The sequence below is a fragment of the Lampetra fluviatilis genome, chromosome 82 (genome assembly GCF_964198595.1).
Source record: "Lampetra fluviatilis chromosome 82, kcLamFluv1.1, whole genome shotgun sequence".
Classification (NCBI taxonomy): Eukaryota; Metazoa; Chordata; class Hyperoartia; order Petromyzontiformes; family Petromyzontidae; genus Lampetra; species Lampetra fluviatilis.
The window spans coordinates 374,595-397,608 of NC_136356.1; the positions used below are offsets into that span (position 1 = coordinate 374,595).

Consider the following 23,014-nt stretch of genomic DNA (forward strand, 5'->3'; position numbering starts at 1 on the left):
ACGTCACGAGTTCGTTGTGACCGGTTCGGCACCAACGGCCCATCCCTCCACGATTGGGCCAGGCTCATTAACATAATTTATGTAAGTTACAGAGCCGCTCATTGTGGGAAGGGAGTGTCTTGTACCCCACAAGTGACGTCATGTCACCTGCTGCTGCCGCGTGACGTCACGAGGTAACGGAAAGTTGACGCTCCGCGCGGGAACTGAAATCTGAGGTGAGAAATTCTCATCGCGGTTGTGGTTGTTGTTGTTGTGGTTGTTGTTGTTGTGGTGGTTGTTGTTGTGGTTGTTGTTGTTGTTGTGTACCGAGGTAGAGCCTCGCTCTCTCTCTCGTAGGGATGTCAATTGAGTTGCAGCAAGCATGGAAGCGATGTCCAGATTGAAACTTTACAACGCGGGGCCTTGCCTCTTCAAGTTCAAGTTCATTTATTAGGTATAGCCCTGTGAGCCATTCAGCTCTTGAATCGGGTGCAACCGCAACAAACAAAAAACAAAAACATGAACAAAAAAACATCTTAAAGTGAATATGTGACTAAGTGCAAACAGAAAATCCAAGAAAAGACAGCAAAATATTGCAGAAAAAACACCGTACACCAACGCTGTGTGCAAAAATCCCAGTGGGATGCAAGTCAAACAACAACAACCACAAGACAGCTTAAATTAAGGCCATCAGTCTAACTCTGTACTACAACAAACAAACATGGCTAAAACAATACACTTTTCGAAATCACCAAAATAAAGCCATGAAAGCAATGAAAAAGCAATCAGGAACTGTGACAGAATTTTCACAATAAATGGCATAAACAACATGTACTACCAAAACCCTGCAGCCATAGCTGGCTGCATGAGTCACTCCACCTTTAAGATCAGCACACTAAATCAAAACACAGGTCATACTTTGTAGCGATCATCCGGAGCGAAACATTTTATTTTAGGTCACTGAATAGCACTGGCAGCTAGGGGTGTACAACTCCTCTAGAGCAGTTTTGAGTAAAGATCTCATAGGTAGTGACTCAAGTTTCAATTTATTGGCAACAGCATTCCAGACCCTGGGGGCATCAATAGCAAAGGCCCTTCCTCCAGTATATGTACGGCAATAGGGAATATTAAGCTGGTAAATGAGTGTAGACCTTAGGTCAAATTTGTTCTTTGAAACAGAGATGAGATCCAGCAGGTAATCTGCAGATTCTTTTGCAAGTACATCATGAATAAATAAGATCTGGTGCACAAGCCGTCGAACATTCAGAGATGTTAAGTTTGACCCAATGTAGAGGTCACAGTGGTGAGTTCTATATGGGCAGTTCAATGCAAATCTTAAGGCCGAGTGATACATTGAGTCAAGCTTCTTCAGTACAGTACTTGGGGCTGATTTATAAACAATGTCACAGTAATCAAGTAGAGGCAGTATGGTAGCTTTAATCAATTCCAAACGGAACATAGGGGGGAAGCAGTGCTTGTGTCGATATAGAAAACCAATTTTAATTTTTGTCTTTTTCCCAATATAATCAATGTGATCTTCAAAATTCAGTTTTGAATCCAGGATGATCCCAAGATACTTATAGATCTTAACTTGCTCTATTTGATCATTATTTAAGGAATGTAATTTGGGGAAAATAACTTCCCGCTTTAGTCCTGGTGAGAAGCATAGCACCTTGGTTTTGGCAGGATTTAGGACTAGTTTAAGAGCAACTAGCTGATGTTGTAGTTTGTTGAAATCACTCTGGAGCTTAGCAATCACGTCATCCGGAGAGCGGCCAGCAGTAATTAGTACCGTGTCATCTGCAAAAAGATTTACCCTGGAATAATCCAGTTCAGTGCCCAAGTCATTTACATAAAGAGAGAACAAGAGGGGGCCGAGAATGGAACCCTGTGGAACCCCTTTTGTTATCTTAACACTGTTTGACCTCCAACCATCTGTGAATACAGTTTGGGTGCGAGAAAAGAGGTAATTTTTTAACCATTTTACTGTGTTTTCGGAAAAACCGAGGCAACTTATTTTACTAAGCAGGATGTTGTGGTCTACTGTATCAAAAGCTTTGGACAAGTCAAGAAAAAGACAGGCGCAGTACTGCTTATTATCAAGGCTACTGTAAATGTGATTCATAGAGTCTAATGCAGCAGATGTGGTGCTGTATTTTTTTCGGAACCCAGATTGTTTTAGATGTAATAGATGGTTGGCGGACAGGAAACTGATAATTTGGTAGTTCAATAATTTTTCAAAAATTTTCATCAACGGGGACAAAATTGAGATAGGTCGGTAGTTATTTGGATCATCTTTAGGGCCCCCTTTGTGAAGTGGACGAACATAGGAATGTTTCCATTCTAGAGGAACTGATGCTTCTTTGATGGACAGGTTGAAAATGTGGGCTATAGGTTTGTATATTAGGTGACCAACACTTAGTAGAGCAAAGACGGGAATACTATCTGCTCCGGTAGAGGAGGACCCTTTGAGGAAGGACAGTTTCAGAACATTACTTTCGTGGATTGGCTGAAAACTAAATTCGCTTAATGTTTGGATAGGGGTGTAGGAATTTGCATGAGCAGGGGTGACTCCCAATAGATTATCAAATAGGGTACCAGCTTCAGAAAAATGAAGGTTAAAATTGTCAACTATTTTTTGGGGATCTGAAAAATATTCCCCATTTCGGTTAAGCTGAACGGGCAGATGATCTGTTTTGGATGCCTTTTCGATACATTTGATTGTTTTCCAGAAAATCCTGGCATTTCCATGAGATTCAAGGAGAGTAGAAGAGAAGTGCCCTCGCCTGGTCGTGTTCGCTTCAATTCTCTCGCTTAGTTGAGCAATTTCGATTTAAAGCTTTCGTGACTGCAGTGATTCATCTTCTTGGTTCTTTCGGTGAAGTCACGTAGAATAGAAATAAAACAATAAAACTATACAATTTAATTATGTTTTATATCACGTAGAATGTAAATAATGAAATAATATTCCCTCTTATTTTTATTATTTCCATTCTAAGTGACTTTCCCGAAAGAACCAAGAAGATAGTTTAGCAACCTGTGGAAGAACGCGATCAGCCAGGCGACGCGTTAGTTCTAGGTGAAGTCACCATGTAGGTAAGAAATGAATACAAATTCATAAAAGTAACAATAGAAATAAAATATAAACAAATCACGACGTTTCGGAGGCAACACAAGTCTATAATGTAGACTAGCCTGGTTATTAAGCTGGGTGAGTGTACTGGCAGTCTATAATGTAGACTGCAGCCCGGTTATTAAGCTGGGTGAGTGTACTGGCAGTCTATAATGTAGACTATAATTTGCTGCATCAAGTGAGGCGTGATTTATTATAATTTTATTATTTTATTTATATTTGTACTTTTATTAATTTTAATTTCATTTTTTACCTACGTGGTGACTTTACCGAAAAAACCTAAGAGTACGTTAGTTGGTGTGTTGACCGACTCTCTGTGTTGCATTACATTAAGTGTCTCTCTCTCTCTGTGCAGTCACCAAACCTCCAAGTCTCTCATTGACACAAGGCCGTCATTATAACATGTTATAATAAGTATAATATTATGTTATAATATTTATTAATTATAATGTTATAATAAGTATAATATGTTATAATTATTATATTAATATATATTAATTATAATGTTATAATAAGTATAATATGTCATAATTATAATGTTATAATATGTTATAATAAGTATTATAATCAAATATGCCCCCTCAATATGTTTCTGTAAAAATATTTGTAAATAATAATTGCCATGCTCTGTTAATGAAGACAACAATTTGCTAAACCTTGGCAACGAAATCTGGACTTGTCTTCATATAACAATGCATAGATTCCTGTTTATAGGATTGCGTTGTACTTTATGAATCCCTAATCTCTGCCATTACATACTATGAAACAAGAAAGGTTAAAAAGAAAAAAACAGAGCAATGTATTACAATACACTATTAGACATTATTGTATCAAATAAAACAAAGTCCATCCCATGTGCTAGTGAACTTTTTAAAATATTTTAGGGAGGAAATGGCAGGAAAATAGTTTTCAAATTTAGATATTTTTCTGGCGGGGGGACCCCAGACCCGTGGAATATTTGGTCCCCCCCAATGTTGACTCCATGGCTACGGCCTTGCATTGACATGCTAATTTCTCTACCCCCCCCCTCTCTCTATTTAAGGCCTCAACACAGAGGCGTTGTTTCTCTGTGTGCCTATGTGTGTCTCTCTCTGTGTGTCTCTGTGTGTCTCTGTGTGTCTCTCTCTCTGTGTGTCTCTGTGTGTCTCTCTCTCTGTGTGTCTCTGTGTCATCTCTCTGTGTGTGTGTCTCTGTGTCATCTCTCTGTGTGTCTATGTGTGTGTGTCTCTGTGTCATCTCTCTCTGTGTGTCTATGTGTGTGTGTCTCTGTGTCATCTCTCTCTGTGTGTCTATATGTGTCTCTCTCTGTGTGTCTTTGTGTCATCTCTCTCTGCTTATGTGTCTGTCTATGTGTCTCCGTGTCTCTCTCTAAAATTGAGCAATCTTTGGAAGAACATTATCAACCAGGTAGGGTGTTGACTGTTATGTTAGCTGACTCTAAGTTTAATAGGTTTTTTTTCTCTTTCATTTGTACCTGATGAGGATTGCTTGTGTTGCAGTTGAAACGTCGTATGCTATTATATAATGTATTTATTTATTCTACGTGACTTTACCGAAAGAACCAAAGAGTATCTTGCTTAAGTTTTAATTTCCCTTCACCTGGCTCGCTACTTTGTAACTTGTTTTGTTTTAAATATTCACACAGTTTTTTTTCATTTCTTACCAGGCCACGCCCGCTTGAGCTGCTGTACCGCTCTTGTTTTCAGAAGCGACCTGCCCACAACAACAATAACAACAAGGTGAGGCTCGTCAACAGCGTGGTGGTGTTCACTCTAGACACGTGGCGGTGTTCACTCTAGACGTGTGGCCGTGTTCACTCTAGACACATGGCGGTGTTCACTCTAGACACGTGGTGGTGTTCACTCTAGACGCGTGGCGGTGTTCACTCTAGACACATAGCGGTGTTCACTCTAGACACGTGGTGGTGTTCACTATAGACACGTGGCGGTGTTCACTCTAGACACGTGGTGGTGTTCACTATAGACACATGGTGGTGTTCACTCTAGACGCGTGGTGGTGTTCACTCTAGACACGTGGCGGTGTTCACTATAGACACGTGGCGGTGTTCACTCTAGACACGTGGCGATGTTCACTCAAGACACGTGGCGATGTTCACTCTAGACACGTGGCGGTGTTCGCTCTAGACACGTGGCGATGTTCACTCAAGACACGTGGCGGTGTTCACTATAGACACGTGGCGGTGTTCACTCTAGACACGTGGTGGTGTTCACTCTAGACACGTGGCGGTGTTCACTCTAGACACGTGGCGGTGTTCACTTTAGATATGTGGAGGTGTTCATTCTAGACGCGTGGATGTGTTCACTCTAGACGCGTGGCGGTGTTCACTCTAGACGCGTGGAGGTGTTCACTCTGGACGTGTGGCGGTGTTCACTCTCTACATGTGGAGGGGTAACCCGAGGATCGGGAAGGAAATCCACGCGACCACGGAGAGAGAGAGAGAGAGACACGTAAACTACAAATATACAGCAGGCGTCAGGGTCGGGATCGAACCCACGACTTCCTGTATGCCAGGACAGGTAGTTAACATCTCACCACAGAGAGACACGCAGCCTCGGCTGTGTTGGTTGATCCTCAATGAATTACTTGGTGGGTGAAGGTGGCCAGGCGTGGGTCTGGACACACCACCACCTGTGAACCATGCCAGTGTGTGACAGTGGTGGAGCCAGTGGGGGTGGGGTGGCACGTGCCCCCCCAACGATCATTGGGGTTTATTAGTAACTAGCTTCACTACCCGGCTTTGCCCGGGACTTGGATTCTTGTCTTGGATTAATTTAATATTCCCTCATAATTCAATGAAAAACCCTGAAAAAATTGATGCTTGCAAGAAAGAAGCCGAAACACTTCAATTTACCTAAATCGGATGTTTTCACTCAAGGAAATTCAACCTGAACCCACTGCTACGTCAGGTCGATTTTTGCCACTCGGGAAGGGAATGACGCGGCGTTCGCTTAGACATTTCAGACAGCATAAGCTGTGAAAATTTCATGATGCCAGAGCTCAGCTTTGGAGAGTTTTTGCTGCTTCACACAAACAAACAGGTGTAAGTTCTGCTTTATATTTAAGATGGCAGTTGTACCCGTTCTTCACACGGATTTGTATTGAAACTCCGAGAAGCCAATGGCTTAATCGGCCAGGAGCGAAGCGCCACCTAAAATCTCCCGGCACGCTGTGAACAGCTGTAGAAGTACGGCGCGCGAAGAGCCATGTGGTAGGGGGGTAAGCATTGCAGAGCGCTTAGCTCAGGTGTGATGCGGGTTGATGCCACATACGTCATGGTCATTTCCCCCGCCCCCCCCCCAAAATATAAAAGTCTATTTTTCTTTCCTGAAGGCATCAACACGTTCAGCGAGCGCGATGACGATCACAAGCGTCGAATGAAAAGCAAGGGACAAGTCCTTTCTTACTAACAACTCCTTTCTCACTAACAACTCCTTACTTACTAACAACTCCTGTAATTTTTCATTGCTGGAGGGGTTTCCCCCCCCTATCTGAAAATCCTGGCTCCACCTCTGAGTGTGTGACAGTGTCAAGTTTGTATTTGCAGTAAAGTCTATTAACTCTATTGAGCACAGAGGTTATATCAAAACGGTAGTTTATTTTAGTTTTCCTCTGGAACTCTTTGTAAGAATGGAGTCAGGAAGTGATCACAGCACACACGTGCAGCAGCTGAAGTCGGAACTGCTCATCCCAGCAATCAAGGACATCTGTGCCTGGCTTCACATCTCTAAGTTGCGATTGAACATTAATTTATGCATTTGTGCATGACACAAATTGTATTATTTTCAACACCCTTTGCTATGTCAGCTGAATTTAGCTTTCATAAACATTTATTTAGAAGCCAGACAGCTGAAATTGTGTGCTGAGTTTTGGGTTAACGTTCATTTTGAAGATATGAGGGCTTCCAGGCATTTTTATGACCATTTGCCCTCTCATTGTGTGCCATAACAGACCGTGTGATGAATTTGGGACACTTTTTTTTACTATATCATAAATATATGAATAAGTGTAGACGTGTAAGTCACGTGTGACTGTGTATATATGCATTCCTCTGTGCCTCGATACTGACGTGTAGATGGTGTGGATATTCTTCTTTTTCTGTCTGCAGCTGTCGCTGCCTCTGCAGAAGTGGTCTCATGGAGCAAAGGCAGTCGGCGCAGCTCGGTGCAAAAAGGCAACAATGCGACCGGTGTGCATACAGCACGGATCGTCCTGGAAATTTGACACGGCACCAGAGAACTCACACAGGAGAAAAACCCTTCAAGTGCAGTGTGTGTGGGAGGGCGTTTGCACGTTCAGCTCATCTTGTAAAACACCAGAGAATACACGCGGGAGAGAAACCCTTCAAGTGCAGTGTGTGTGGGAAGGCGTTTTCAGATTCATCTGCTCTTGTAGCACACCAGAGAACACACACGGGAGAGAAACCCTTCAAGTGCAGTGTGTGTGGGAAGACGTTTGCACTTTCAGCTCATCTTGTAGCACACCAGAGAACACACACGGTAGAAAAACCCTTCAAGTGCAGTGTGTGTGGGAAGACGTTTGCACTTTCAGCTCATCTTGTAGCACACCAGAGAACACACACGGGAGAAAAACCCTTCAAGTGCAGTGTGTGTGGGACGACGTTTGCACTTTCAGCTCATCTTGTAGCACACCAGAGAACACACACGGGAGAGAAACCCTTCAAGTGCAGTGTATGTGGGAAGGCGTTTGCACGTTCATCTACTCTTGTAATACACCAGAAAACACACACGGGAGAGAAACCCTTCAAGTGCAGTGTGTGTGGGAAGGCGTTTTCACAGTCATCTGATCTTAAAATACACCAGAGAACACACACGGGAGAGAAACCCTTCAGGTGCACTCCGTGCAGGAAGGCGTTTGCACAGTCATCACATCTTCATGTACACCAGAGAACACACAAGCATCAGAAAATCCACCAGGAGTGGAGTCTGAAATCAGCTTGTGAAAGTCAAAGTGCCGCAATGAGCCCATCCCTCATCAAACAAGAACCGGAAGAAAATCCCAGCTTGGACACTTTCAAAGAAATCAAGGTGAAATATGAAGAGGTGAAGGTGAAATGTGAAGACGTGATGGTGAAGAGCGAAGAAGTGAAGGTAAAATGTGAAGATGAAGATTCAACTCCCAAATCGGACCTTCACATCGATGGAGGCAACGTGAAGCAGGAGGAGAATTCTGACTGTGAGGCAGAGCGAGGCGACTCCCAGCAGTTTGTGGAAGTGGAGGTTTGGGTTGACTTCCTCCGAGACAATACAAAGTCAAATGGAGACCCGGGAGATGCGTAAGCCTTAGACCAGTGGTTCTTAACCTGGGTTCGATCGAACCCCAGGGGTTCGGTGAGTCAGTCTCAGGGGTTTGGCGGAGGTTAAGACACACACCTGACTCATGATTGTGCACCAGTAAAACATGTACCTATGTTTTGAATTTGAAAAAAAAAAAAAAAATTTCCAATTAAGAAGGGTTCTGTGAATGCGCATATGAAACTGGTGGGGTTCAGTACCTCCAACAAGGTTAAGAACCACTGCCTTAGACGATGCCGCTCCAATAGATGCACCTTTGTCACAGGCCTCTATTGACAAGAATGTGAAGTTGAACACTCAGTTCCTAGGTTCAACCTGCAGGGTAAGAGCGGCCAGTCTTTGTGGACCTGTGTGTTGGGTAGATCTCTAACCAGGAGCGAGAGCCAATAAGCTCCCAAGCATTCACTATGTTATTGTAATATTGTAAATTACGGTGGGAGACCACTTGATGGGTAGCACACTTTATTAACACTTGTCTTTGCCACAATAACACGTGTGGTCACTACAGCTCACGCTACACGTTCCACCCGGCTACACACACACGGGCTCTCCAGCCCCGTAGCTTCCAGGGGAACTTACAGACCCACCCCAGCTTGGGTATGGATCGCGACCACTGGGTCCCGCAGCCCGGCCCTCACACGGACGTCCTGCCCCGGGTCCCAAGGTCCCGCCTCTGAGCCACACAGGGTCCCGGCCCTTACAAGTGTAATAAATGGACTCGACCACAGTATCTGGTCTGGTGTCCTTTATTCGGGTTCGTTTCTGTTTCCCACACGGCTGTCCTTCATCTGGCTCCTTCCACACGGTGCCGACCTCGCTGTCGCTCCCATCACCGCCAACAGCCCCGCTGTTGGTCTCCGTCGCTCCCGTAGCTCCTTAGCAGCCTTGCTGCTGTTCCCCCACACGCAGCCCCTCCGGCTGCTGGTGCTCCCGTAGCCCTCTTGCTCTGCAGCCCCCGGCTGCTGTAGCCCCTAGCAGCCTCGCTGCTGTCTCCCACACGCAGCCTCTCCGGCTGCTGTCGCTGCTCCCAGCTTCCGCCCTCCGTGGCCTCACCCTCGTCCAGTCTCCAACCAACTCTCTTCCATCCCGCTGGCTGGCGCTGTCACCGAGCCCCTCAGCCACCAGGCTGAGGGCACGGCGACCACCCAACGCGGTCTCCACTCTTCCCTCGCCCGACTGCCCCGATCTCTTCCTGTCTCACCGCTATACCATCTCCCTCTCACGTGACCCTGACTCCTCCCCACATGACGTCACATCCGCCAAGCCCTTTACGCCCGCATTACACCACCCTCCCCCGTAGAGAAAATTCCAGCCGTCCTCGGCTGAAACAGAACCAAATAATGCGGGCGAAGGCATCACAACCAGGAGTCCCCCAGACACAATAGACCTTATAACAACAACAACAAGTAACAAAAGGGGAAGGATCAGGAACCGGAACAGAACAACAAGAATAATAGCACAAAGCACAACACAACGGCCACCAACACGCAAAAATGGCACACGCGCACAACCCAGAAATGTGGTGTCTCAAAGCGTGTCCATGTTGTTGTTCCATCCGCTCGGCTCAAGTCCAACATCAAAGAGCAAGTGGTAGAGCAGAATGACGAACGGCGCTCAATTGCTCCTTCAAGTCCTCATCCAGCTAGCACACCAGGTAACACCCAGTGCGACGGGAGCTGAAGAATCTGTGACGAGAAGGAGAATCCAATCCCCTGAGGCACAGCACAACAACGCACATCCGCATGTCGTACACGACAGCCACCCGGCCTCAGGGTAGTGGAGATGATGTAAATCCGGCCCGCTTAAAAAAAAAAAACCCCAATAATTACCCAAACTAACCGCGATCGATGCCCCAGTATTTACATTTTAACAACAATATTATTTACACAACAACACAAAAAAAAATTCTGCTCTTACCCACCAGCAGTCCTCCCTTGAGGACCAGCACAGACCTCAGACGTACACAGCATGTACCCACAGTCACTCTCAACAAACCAACAAAACCCCTAATCGCACACCCTCGCGTGGAGAGAGCCACGCTCCCCAGCGGTAACGTTTAACTCGCCGTAACCCTCACCGTGGTCGTCAACCCACAGCAACATCCATTTACCATACTCTCGGCTAGTGCCATTTCGGGGATGAGCAGCACTCGGCCATGCTCCTCCCTTACTATCCCATCAGTGATGGACACACACCAGCCTCTTATAGTCTGACGCTTTATAGCCAAGGGAAGATCAATCCCTTGGCAAGGCCAGATATCAACGACCCCCTCCACGGGGTAATGTTCTCTTATAGAGACAATAACGCCCTAACCCAAATCCCGTGAGCCCCCGGCACACCAGGTTCAGTCTGCCACCGCACAACTGAACCATGACTCCCCGAGCCATATGAGCACACGGCCCATTAGTTTAAGACATACCACGGAGGTTTCGCCTCCGGGCTGTCAGGTCAGCCATCAGCCATAGGCCGACGTGACCACCACTCGTGCATCACCCAATCAACAATGGCAGGCATAACAGATGGAATATTTGCCCCACCGAGGTTTTTCCCGCGCGCTCAAAATGGCGGCCCCCTTCGCCCAGCGCGTTCGCGCAATATCTCGCGCGCACTCAAAATGGCGGCCCTTTCCGCAAAGCGCATCGTCGCCATACCCCGCGTGCGCGCAAAATGGCGGCCCAACGTGCGAACACGTGGCCAGTTTTCTCCATTCGTGCACCCCAGGTTCCCTTTGCTGGGGGTCACAAAATGCATCCCCCGTCTTATTGTAACAAACCCCAACAACGATAGACGCACAGCCCCAGCTCGCTGCGCGCAGCAGTCATATCGGGGAATTTTTAACCAATATTTTACCAACCACATTGGTTACACAACCCAACTCGCAAAGCAACTCGTGGCTGCATGCGATCAACCGAATACGCGACGCCACTTGGCGCCAATTTACGGTCCCATTAGCATAAACCTTAGAGACACCCACAACGGCGTCATCACGCACCCTCAAAGCGCGCTCTCGCTCACAAAGCGCAATTACCCATAATATACACAAAATCGCGTGTACATAACATCCATACGACCAAATAATAGGGTCCCCCTCGAATTTGTTACCAATTTCCAAACAGGTACGCACAATTAATAACATCCCAACCCCAATAGTCAATCAATGCATCGCACCCCATAACCGTACAGAACGGTGTAAACAGCACATACAGTCAGCATATCGCGATCACACGCGCACATTTAAACACAATAGCAAGCCGATCTGCAGGCAACCAACACACCATTAATCCAGTCGTAACATTGCAGCAACAACACAAATATTCTCTCTCTTGCAACAACTACATCGCACATAGCACCTTGCAGCACAATATACCAAAAAATATATATATTTTTCAATTAAGCCCATCGCACAAGGTAACCCACGAGATAATACAGCGCAAGATACCCGACGCTCCCGAGTTAATAATTAACTTCGCCATCAAGATAACAACTGCACACCGCAGCGCACACACACAATTTAACACTCAGCAAGCACAGCAGACTCTCCGTCCATTCTCAACACACGTACACACTTTAATTGACACCGAGCAACAAGCAGATAGCGCGTTCATCGTTATTACACACACATACACACAGTCCGAACCGCGCTCCGCACAATCAAGTCATGAGAGAAAAAAAACAAAATCGCCCCCCCCCGGCCCTCGAAAGATGGGTGAGGTGTGTGTAAAGGCCGGGTGCGTATCGTTACGACTCGCCCGGGGCTGCAGCAAGAAGAGGACGGCAGGGCGGCAACTTGAGTCGTCTCGCAGAACTCGTTCGGCGACTTGACTGCTCCGTTGTCACGCACCCGAGCCAGGACGGGAAGCTCCCGCCCCAGCAGCTGCAGCATCGTCGTCCTCTCCTCGCAGCTCGTCCTCGCGCAGCAGCTCACAGCAGGCTGCTCTCCCCGAGGCACCTCCCGATGGCAGCGCGAAGCTGCATCACCGCCGCGATGTTGAAAATGGCGGCGTCTCCCCGCCGCGGTGAAGACAAGATGGCGGCTTCCCGCCTTTCTTCGCCAGCCGCGCCCAAGATGGCGTCTTCGTGCCACGTGGCCGATGGCGGTGACAGCGAAGACAACACGGACTCCTGCGGACCACCACCCTCTCCTTCCGACGCCACCCTTGGCGTGCCGAGCTCACACCACTGTGCAAGCATGTTCTTAAGAGTTCCAAGTTGGTCCGCCATCTGTTGACATGGGGAATCCCCGTCCGTTGATGCTGACGGGCCCGCCACCCCGGCGACATCTTCAACTCCAGTTCCCCTGCTCACTTCAGCAGGGCTCTTTTCCACGACTCCAGCTGCATCCATCGTCGGAGGAAGATGAAGCCGATGCCGGAGACGGAATATTCTTTTTCTTCTCAGTTGTTTAGCCATGCCGTTGCACTTCTGACTCCAATGTAATAAATGGACTCGACCACAGTATCTGGTCTGGTGTCCTTTATTCGGGTTCGTTTCTGTTTCCCACACGGCTGTCCTTCATCTGGCTCCTTCCACACGGTGCCGACCTCACTGTCGCTCCCGTCACCGCCAACAGCCCCGCTGTTGGTCTCCGTCGCTCCCGTAGCTCCTTAGCAGCCTTGCTGCTGTTCCCCCACACGCAGCCCCTCCGGCTGCTGGCGCTCCCGTAGCCCTCTTGTTCTGCAGCCCCCGGCTGCTGTAGCCCCTAGCAGCCTCGCTGCTGTCTCCCACACGCAGCCTCTCCGGCTGCTGTCGCTGCTCCCAGCTTCCGCCCTCCGTGGCCTCACCCTCGTCCAGTCTCCAACCAACTCTCTTCCATCCCGCTGGCTGGCGCTGTCACCGAGCCCCTCATCCACCAGGCTGAGGGCACGGCGACCACCCAACGCGGTCTCCACTCTTCCCTCGCCCGACTGCCCCGATCTCTTCCTGTCTCACCGCTATACCATCTCCCTCTCACGTGACCCTGACTCCTCCCCACATGACGTCACATCCGCCAAGCCCTTTACGCCCGCATTACACAAGGACAGCGGGACTAGGGGTCTCAGGGCCCTGTCTCTTCCTGCTCCGTCTTCCGTCTTCACCGGTCACCAACTCCCCGAGCGCCCGCGCGCATCGCCTTTTATAGTCCTCCGCTCCCGGGGAGACGTAGCCTATGCGGACCTCGATGTGAGCACCCACCCTAGTTGACCAATCACCACGCGCTGCCACACGATCCCTTTTCCCAGCTTGTGTCAGCGCACACAACCAATCACCACGCGCTGCCACACGATCCATCACTGTCAGCGCGTGTCACCACTACACAGCCGATCACCACGCGCTGCCCCACGATCCCTACTGCCAGCGCGTATCACCCCTACAGTTGCATCGCCTCGTTTGTATTACACAGCCCGCCACCGGGGCCCCACTCTTGGTTGTGTCACCGCCTGCCCGTCAGTATTACAACGCGTGCCACTTGCACGCCCCAACCTCCCCCTCCTCCACCCCTGTTTCGTCCTCCTCGTTCGCGTGACGTCTCTCGCCGCCTCGTTCGCGTGCCGTCCGCTCGCTCGCCTGCATGCCTGCCTGCCTGCGTGCGCGTGCCTGTGTGTGTGTGTGCCTGTCTTCGTACCTGCGTGCGTGTGCCTGCGTGTGTGTGTGCATGCCTGCGTGTGTGCCTGCGTGTGTGCGTGCCTGTCTGCATGCCTGTCTTCGTGCCTGCGTGTGTGTGTGCGTGCGTGTGTGCATGCCTGCCTGCGTGTGTGCGTGCCTGCCTGCCTGTGTGCGCGTGCCTGTGTGTGTGCGCGTGCCTGTCTTCGTACCTGCGTGCATGTGCCTGCGTGTGTGTGCGTGCCTGTCTGCGTGCCTGTCTTCGTGCCTGTCTTCGTGCCTGCGTGTGTGCGTGTGTGTGCCTGCGTGTGTGTGCGTGCGCGTGCCCATCGTTCTTTCCCGTGTCGGTCGGTCGGCGTAACCATTCCACGTCTGATTCCCCGGTCGGTCGGCTGGTCGGTCGATCTGTGGGTGTCGCTTGACCTGGGGTCGTCGCCCGGCCTCGTCTCTGCGCGTCATGCTCGAGGCGAGACGCTCGAACTCCGTTCCGCTCACGCCAACCAAGAACATGAACCGCTGGGTGGGCGGGTGGCTGGCTGAGTGAGTGGGTGGCTGGCTGAGTGGGTGGGTGGCTGAGTGGGTGGGTGGCTGGCTGAGTGGGCGGGTGGCTGGCTGGGTGGGTGGGTGGCTGGTGTCTGGACGGGTGGGTGAGTGGGTGGCTGGCTGAGTGGGTGGGTGGCTGGCTGAGTGAGTGGCTGGCTGAGTGGGTGGGTGGCTGAGTGTGGGTGACTGGCTGAGTGGGTGACTGGCTGAGTGGGTGGGTGGCTGGCTGAGTGAGTGTGCTGGATGGCTGAGTGGGTGGCTGGCTGAGTGGGTGGGTGACTGGCTGAGTGGGTGGGTAGCTGGCTGAGTGAGTGTGCTAGATGGCTGAGTGGGTGACTGGCTGAGTGGGTGGGTGGCTGGCTGAGTGGGTGGGTGACTGTCTGAGTGGGTGGCTGGCTGAGTGGGTGGGTGGCTGGCTGAGTGGGTGGGTGGCTGGCTGAGTGAGTGTGCTGGATGGCTGAGTGGGTGGGTGGCTGGCTGAGTGGGTGGCTGGCTGACTGAGTGAGTGGCTGGCTGGCTGAGTGAGTGGCTGACTGAGTGGGTGGCTGGCTGGCTGAGTGAGTGTGGCTGGAGTGTGGGTGGGTTAGGGTTGGTCCTGCATCGTAGACAAAAGAGTTGAGGCAATGCCCGACGCGTCGCGTTGGCTCCCTACTTAAGAGGTTTTTTTTGCCCGAAGTCTGGGCTGGGCTGGGCTGGCTATGCTTGGCTGTGCGGGCGGGCTGGGCTGGGTTGGTCTGGCTGGGCTGGGCTGGGCTGGCCATAGACTTATACAGAACCACAGACTTAACATACAGTCGATATCCATAGACTCGCACACAGACCCATAGACACTCGCACACAGGGACCCATAGACTCCCTTCAGCGACAACTGCTGCCAGCTCATGTGGGGTGAGTATGAAGCCGAGCTCTCTTCATCTAGTCCGGCCACCGATGTGGATGTCAGAGCCACCACCAACACCCCGGGCCGGGAGTCGAACCTCGCCCATCGTGTCTGACGTTCGCAGCCCCACCACCACAGCGCTCGATTGCCAGCGGGAAGGGGGAAACCAACAACAACACACCCATGGTGTTCGTAAGTGGGGATAAGCGGGGGGGGTGGTGTTCGTAAGTGGGGGTATGCGGGGGGGTGGTGTTTGTAAGTGGGGGTATGCGGGGGGGTGGTGTTCGTAGGTGGGGGTATGCGGGGGGGGGGGGTGTTCGTAAGTGGGGGTATGCGGGGGGGGGGTGTTCGTAAGTGGGGGTATGCGGGGGAGTGGTGTTCCTAAGTGGGGGTAAGCGGGGGGGGTGGTGTTCGTAGGTGGGGGTATGCGGGGGGGGGTGTTCGTAAGTGGGGGTATGCGGGGGGGGGGGGTGTTCGTAAGTGGGGGTATGCGGGGGGGTGGTGTTCGTAAGTGGGGGTATGCGGGGGGGGGGGTGTTCGTAAGTGGGGGTATGCGGGGGGGGGGTGTTCGTAAGTGGGGGTATGCGGGGGGGGGGGTGTTCGTAAGTGGGGGTATGCGGGGGGGGGGGTGTTCATAAGTGGGGGTATGCGGGGGGGTGGTGTTCGTAAGTGGGGGTATGCGGGGGGGTGGTGTTCGTAAGTGGGGGTATGCGGGGGGGTGGTGTTCGTAAGTGGGGGGGCGGTGTTCGTAAGTGGGGGACCGCCTAGCCCGTCAGTACCGCTACTCTGCCGCGCGGTGGCGCCGCTTCAAACCCAGCGGCCACCGCCAGCGCCACGACCTCATCCGGAAGCAACTCACGGGACGAGCAGCAGAGAGAGAGACGCAGACTTGACTTTTATAACAATTTTATTCCTCCTGCGCCAATGGCGCCGGAGCTTTTCCATGCATCAAAACGAACGTACATGCCTTTATGGCAACAGCATTCGCTTCATTTGATCGCCAAACAAACTGTGCATGCCTTCATGGCAACAACCACACTTCACTGATCGTCATGCAACACATCGCCACCGCATCACAGTCAATGTCCGGTGTGCGCGTCGGTCAGGTTCCGGCGCAAATCGCACTGAAACAAGTCCAAGTGCATTCGGCGTGGTCATCTCATGGCAACACCAAGCACTGCCCAGCCATCGCGCACCACATCGCCACCGCCTCACAGTCAGTGTCCAATGACATTCCGGGCTTTGACACCCTTTCGCAAGGCAGGGCTTCTCCTAACATGACATCCCCTCCACTCCCACCTCCTCACCTCCCCCCCCGGCTGGCGGCAGCGGCAGTGGCGTCGTCCTCAACGCCTCGGGGGAGAAGGGGGTGGCGGGGGGGGATGGTGTTTGTTTTCGGACCTTGCTCATCAAGGCTTTGACCCGGAAAAATTTCCTGGCGACTGTACCCGAAAGTACTCGGTTCCTGGACCACACGCTGGGCCGTTTTCATGAATTTCTTTCTATTCGGGAAGCTGTCCCGCACGTGGATGTTTCGCCTCCCGTATGACCATTTTAGGAAGCCGAGGAGATACTCGGGGGAGCACTCCATCTCGGCCATCGGAGGCCAGGTCCTCGGCCTCTCCCTCCATCCCGTTGGGGCGCCACCGCTGACGACGCTCACCCCGCTCCCCTGCGACGACGAGGCAGGCGAGGCCGGGTCCGGCTGTTCCGCTCCCTCGGTCGCCGCCTTCACCCGCGCGTCGCCGCTGGCCTTCATGGCCTCCCTCTCCTTGACCTCCCTCGCCCAGGCTATCCTCTCGTCTTCTTCCTCCTCGTCTTCGTTCAGCAACGCAGAGGGGAATAGCCCCGATTTGTCCATTATTTCCGCTATCCGTTCGATCTGTTGAGCGCCGAAACCATACTTATGTGGCTCAAACCTCACGTCCATTACCACCCCCGCAAGGGAGTGCCTTCCGGGGAAAACTTTTGCCAGCTCCCTCGCCACATTCCCTTTTTTCTCTTTTTCCGCCGTCCTCCACCGGAGGAGGGTTTCGGGCGTACATTCCCCGGGCTCAGCCTGCTCTCTCCAGCCTCCAAGCTTTTGGGGGTACGCCCTCCCGTCCAAATCGTTCTTCAGGTCATCACCATGAGCTTTCCCGTCGGCGCCAACCCACCCTCCGGTATCTGCCGACGTTCCGGGAACGGGGACCTCACCAGGCTCCGTCCCGAGTGCAGGCAACCTCCTCCAGCCCTTCGGTCTCTTGATCCGTTCCGTGGCGGGGGGGGGGGGGTTGCCTTTAAAGGGGACAAAATCGCGCGGCACCCAGCCTGCGTCCGCGACAATTCATGTCCCTTTTCCGAACTTTCTCTGAGGAGCTGGGGTCGAAGCCGGCCATTGCGCCCTTTTTGTCGTCACCAGCAGCAGGCGCACGCCGCTGTCGGCCTCCATCGCTTCTCCTTCCACCTCCACTGAGCAGCCGATCTGCTCGGTGGCGCCTTCCCCATCAGTTACCTCGGGCTCCTCACCCTCCCTCCCGTCATCCGTCAGGGTAGACGAGGTGGGGGGGGGGGGGCCGAGCTGTGACGCCGCACAGCACAGAGCCTGTGCTGGCGGTGGTCGGCGACCTTTCCTCTCCCGTCGCCGGGGTGAGCGAGGCCTGCCTCGGCGATCGCACTCCCAGCTCGATCGCGTTCGCTGGGTGCGCGCCTTCAGAGGTCTCCACGGCCTTCTCCCCCGGCTTCACCGAGGGCGAAACCTTCCCCTTGGATTTCCTCGACCTCTTCCCGCCACCACTCGGGGCGGACGAGGGGGGAATCCTTGGAGCCAGGACGCCGCCCGGCACGCCAACGGCATCGGCGGCAGCCTCCGTCTCTTCTCTTTGCCGTGCTGTCGAGCCGTGCGAAAGGTGGCTTCCCGGAGCTGCGTCGTCGCTCGGCACCACACTGACGCTGGCGACAGCTGCTGGCTCCTCTCCCTCCATCGCAGGGGCGAGTGGGAGCGAGGTGTGCTCCACACAGCTGGCCGGCCGATCGATGTCGCCGGCTGCGGCTGGCCTCTTGGGCTGTTCCGTCAGCCCGTTTCCGCGCCTCCTCCTCTTCCTCCTGGCGCTCTTAATGACGGCAGCCCCATTGCTGTCGGCACCCTCCTGAGGGTCCGACTCCCCGTGCTCCGGCACGGGCTCGGCACCACCACTCTGCTGCTGTTGTTCCTGCTGCAGTGGCGGCACCTGTGATGGCTGCTGCTGCTGACGCTGCTCCCGCTGCTGCTGCTGCTGCTGTTTTTGTTGCAGCACCAGCCTTGTCTCCGTCGTTGCAGCTCCACTCGGCTTCGTTCCGGTGGAGCAGTTCTTCCTTAGATGCCCGGCACCACCGCACGCGTAGCAGCGTGGCTCGGCCGTGGCCAGGTATATCGTGTGGACGCGGCCACCAGCAGTACGTTTGATGGCCACATCCAGCTCGGTACTCCCACTTTTAAGCACGAGGAACGCCTGCCGTTGGCCTGACAGAACGTGCCTCAGCTCCCTCCGTTGTGTTTTTATATGCAGCAGGACGATGGGCGATACCACAACGCCGTAGCGTTGCAGTTCCACCCTCAGCTCTGCATTCGTGAAGTATGGTGGCGCGCCGGAGATGGTTACCCGAACAGCCGGTGTAGAGAGCGGGCTGCATTGCACGAGCAGCCCCCCCTCCCCTCCGACGCTGAGCCCCCTCTCAACGACACGCGCCGCCACCTCCACCGTGGCCACGTAGACCACGTAGCCCCGATTCTCCCTCTGGATTATTCGGATGGCTGCCGGACCGGTGTGTGCCGCCACCGCCTCAGCGACGTCGTCAAGCGACGTCCCCAGCGGAGGAAAGCAGCGAAACCCGTGCCGATCCGTGAGGGCCTCCATGCTGCCAGGCTGAGCCATGGTGCTTGCATGGCCGCAGCGCAGTAGCAGCGAAAATTAATCGTAGAAAAAAATAAAAAAGTAATATCCCCCACACAAAACAAACACACAACAACACACAACCACGCAAACTACCAGCCAGACAGACGAACAAACAAACCAACAAACAAACAAACAACTAACAAACAAACACACCAACCACACCACACCAACCACACCACACCAACCAGCCAACAAGCAAACAAAGAAAACGAACAATCAAACAAACGAACAGACAAACGAACACCCACGCACACAAACAAACACACGAACAAACACTCAGCAAACCGAAAAACAAAACGAACACCAGTGGTGTTAAACCAGGTAATAAAACAACAAGCAGACAAACAAACCGACCACCAGTGGTGTTAAACCAGGTAACAAAACAAGAGGCAGACAAACAACCAAACAAGCAGACAAACGAACAACCACACAGACAAACACACAAACAGACAAACTACACAAACAACAGCAGTACTAAAACTGCAGGCTGATCCACACTGAGAGAAAGGACGCAGAAAAAACTAGCGTTTTCTCCCTGGTTCACCTCTCTCTAGGCCGGGCTCAGGCTCTCACCTGAGCCCAGGCCTCCATCCGCACCAACGTTAGAGCGGGAGCACCAGGTGCACGCGGCCGCACCCAACGAGAGAGACACAGAGAGATAGAGGGGGGTGAGTGGGGGGGGGGTACAGACACCTAGCCTGGCACCGTGGTGGTGATGATTTAACAAGCAGAGAGAGACACAGAGAGAGAGGGGGTGAGTGGGGGGGAGGTACAGACACCTATCCTGGCACCGGGGGGTGAGTGGGGGGAGGTACAGGCACCTAGCCTGGCACCGTGGTGGTGATGATTTAACAAGCAGAGAGAGACACAGAGAGAGAGGGGGGTGAGTGGGGGGGGGTACAGACACCTAGCCTGGCACCGGGGGGTGAGTGGGGGGAGGTACAGGCACCTAGCCTGGCACCGTGGTGGTGATGATTTAACAAGCAGAGAGAGACACAGAGAGAGGGGGGGGTGAGTGGGGGGGAGGTACAGACACCTATCCTGGCACCGGGGGGTGAGTGGGGGGAGGTACAGGCACCTAGCCTGGCACCGTGGTGGTGATGATTTAACAAGCAGAGAGAGACACAGAGAGAGAGGGGGGTGAGTGGGGGGTGGGTACAGACACCTAGCCTGGCACCGGGGGGTGAGTGGGGGGGGGTACAGGCACCTAGCCTGGCACCGTGGTGGTGATGATTTAACAAGCAGAGAGAGACACAGAGAGAGAGGGGGGTGAGTGGGGGGTGGGTACAGACACCTAGCCTGGCACCGGGGGGTGAGTGGGGGGGGGTACAGACACCTAGCCTGGCACCGCTGGTGATGATTACCTCCCGTGGCCACCAGTCCCTTCGCACTCACAACTGACTCCCCTGTTATTATTCGTAAGTGGGGTATGCGGGGAGTGTTCGTAATCACGGGCGCTCACACAGGCACGGACACACACACACAGGCACGGACACACAGGCACGCACGCATGTACACACACACAGGCACGGACACACACACAGGCACACACGCACGCACATACACACACAGACACGGACACGTACACACGCGTATATGTAGGGGTGACACGCGCTGGAAAATGGGATCGTGTGTGCTACCCGTCAAGTGGTCTCCCGCCGTAATTTACAATATTACATACACACACACATACACACAGTGTACACGTGTGTGTACACACTGTCCATGTGTGTGTACACACTGTCCATGTGTGTGTACACACACAATAATGTCCACATTGTTGAGCTGAGCACACACACCCAAGGGGTCTCTGTTCAAGGGAGGGAGCAATGGAAAATTAATCTTAATCAACTTAAACTCTAATTCTAGATTTGAAGCTTTCGTGACTGCAATGATTCATATTCTCAGGTTTTTTCGGTAAAGTCACGTAGGTAAAAACATTAAAATTAATGAAAGTAAAATAAAACAAAACAAAATAAAATTCACGACGTTTCGGAGGCAACACAAGTCTCCGTCATCAGGTGGGACCGTCACAGCCGAATTAGCTGCATCAAGTGAAGCAATGATTCAAGATGTAATCCCTTATAAGCAAGTTGAAGGGAGGTGGAGAGGGGGGGGGGAGAGCTTATCAGGCTGTGGTAGCCAATGAATGGAAACGTATCGGGAGGGAGGAGGAGCGGTGATCAAAGACTGCACGCAGTGCTCAACACAATGAATGGAGACGTGTCGGGACGGAGGGCGAGCGGCGATCAAAGACTGCACGCAGTGCTCAACACAATGAATGGAGACGCGCCGGGACGGAGGGCGAGCGGTGATCAAAGACATCACGTAGTGCTCAACACAATGAATGGAAACGTGGCGAGCGGTGATCAAAGAACAATGAAGAGATTACTGTTAAACACTGTGGATGTTAACACTCGGTGAAGTAAATTAAAATAGTGCCTGTCAGATAAGATGGTCCAAAAAGTGTAATTAAGTCTTTTTTGCGTGGTTAATAACATCTTTCCAGTGATTACTGAGTTTGTACCCATCATCACGGTTGAAATTATGTCTGTGTTTGTATATTTGTATGGCTTCGTGTACAAACCTTTGATGGTAGCCCGGAGGTTTGCAGAGAACCTTGGTCTCGGAAAAGACAATTTCATGAGAGCCCGCCGAGTTGTAGCAATGATCGGCAACGGCCGAAGAATCAGTTCTGCCGTGTTTCAGATCTGACTTGTGCTCGCGGACACGATCAGCAACATGACGTTTTGTTTCTCCAATGTAGCAATCACCACAAATGCAACTCAATTTGTAGACTCCAGGATACTGTAAGTCAGGAACGACATCCTTCACAGATGGAATCAGATCACGGATTTTATGCACTGTACTGAATCGGACTTGGATCTTATGTTTGTTTAGAATTTTGGAGATCTTTTTGGTCACGCCTGCTATGTATGGTAACGTGATAGTTTTGGTCAGAGTTTCATGTGGTTGTTTCTGTGTGGTGGGAGAGACAGCTTGGCGGATAGTGCGGTCAGAGTATCCGTTCATCCTGAGGGCCCGATGTACATGTCTTAATTCATCAGTCAGGTGGTGTTGGTCAGAAATGCCATGGGCTCTGTGGTATAGCGTTTTGATGAGAGAATTCTTTTGAGATGGGTGGTGGTGGGAATCCGGTTTCAAGTAGGAATTTGTGTGGGTGGCTTTCCTGTAGACAGAATGTCCCAAGGATCCGTCAAGCCTCCTCTTAAACAGAATATCCAAGAATGGTAGTTTACCGTCTTTCTCCACTTCCATGGTGAATCTGATAGATGGGTGTCTAGAATTGATGTGGTCCAAGAAGTGGTTCAATGCTGGGAGGCCATGTGGCCAGATGACGAAAGTGTCATCCACATATCTCTTCCACAGGGAAGGACGCAGGGTGGATGTCTGGATGGCGTCTGATTCAAACTTTTCCATGAACATGTTGGCTATAACTGGTGACAAGGGGGAGCCCATAGGGGTACCCTCATTCTGTTTGTAGAAGGTGCCATTCCAGGTAAAATAGGTGTTGGTGAGGCAATGCCTAACCAGCGCAGGTACATCAGAATTCAATCCATGTTGGACTAAGTCCTCAAGTCCAGTACCGGACACCCTAACAATAATTGAGGACTTAGTCCAACATGGATTG

General features: G+C 51.9%; 1 protein-coding gene across 1 annotated transcript in view; it reads left to right on the top strand.

Annotated features, from left to right (window-relative positions):
- The first annotated feature begins 4,782 nt into the window (after positions 1 to 4,782).
- LOC144953753 (uncharacterized) overlaps positions 4,783 to 23,014 on the top strand; it is a 102,561-nt gene continuing 84,329 nt past the window's right edge. Inside the window, 2 exon segments of the mRNA XM_078884348.1 lie at positions 4,783 to 4,851; positions 7,239 to 8,020. Coding sequence (XP_078740474.1) covers positions 7,267 to 8,020 — 754 coding nt within the window. The 5' untranslated portion in view covers positions 4,783 to 4,851; positions 7,239 to 7,266.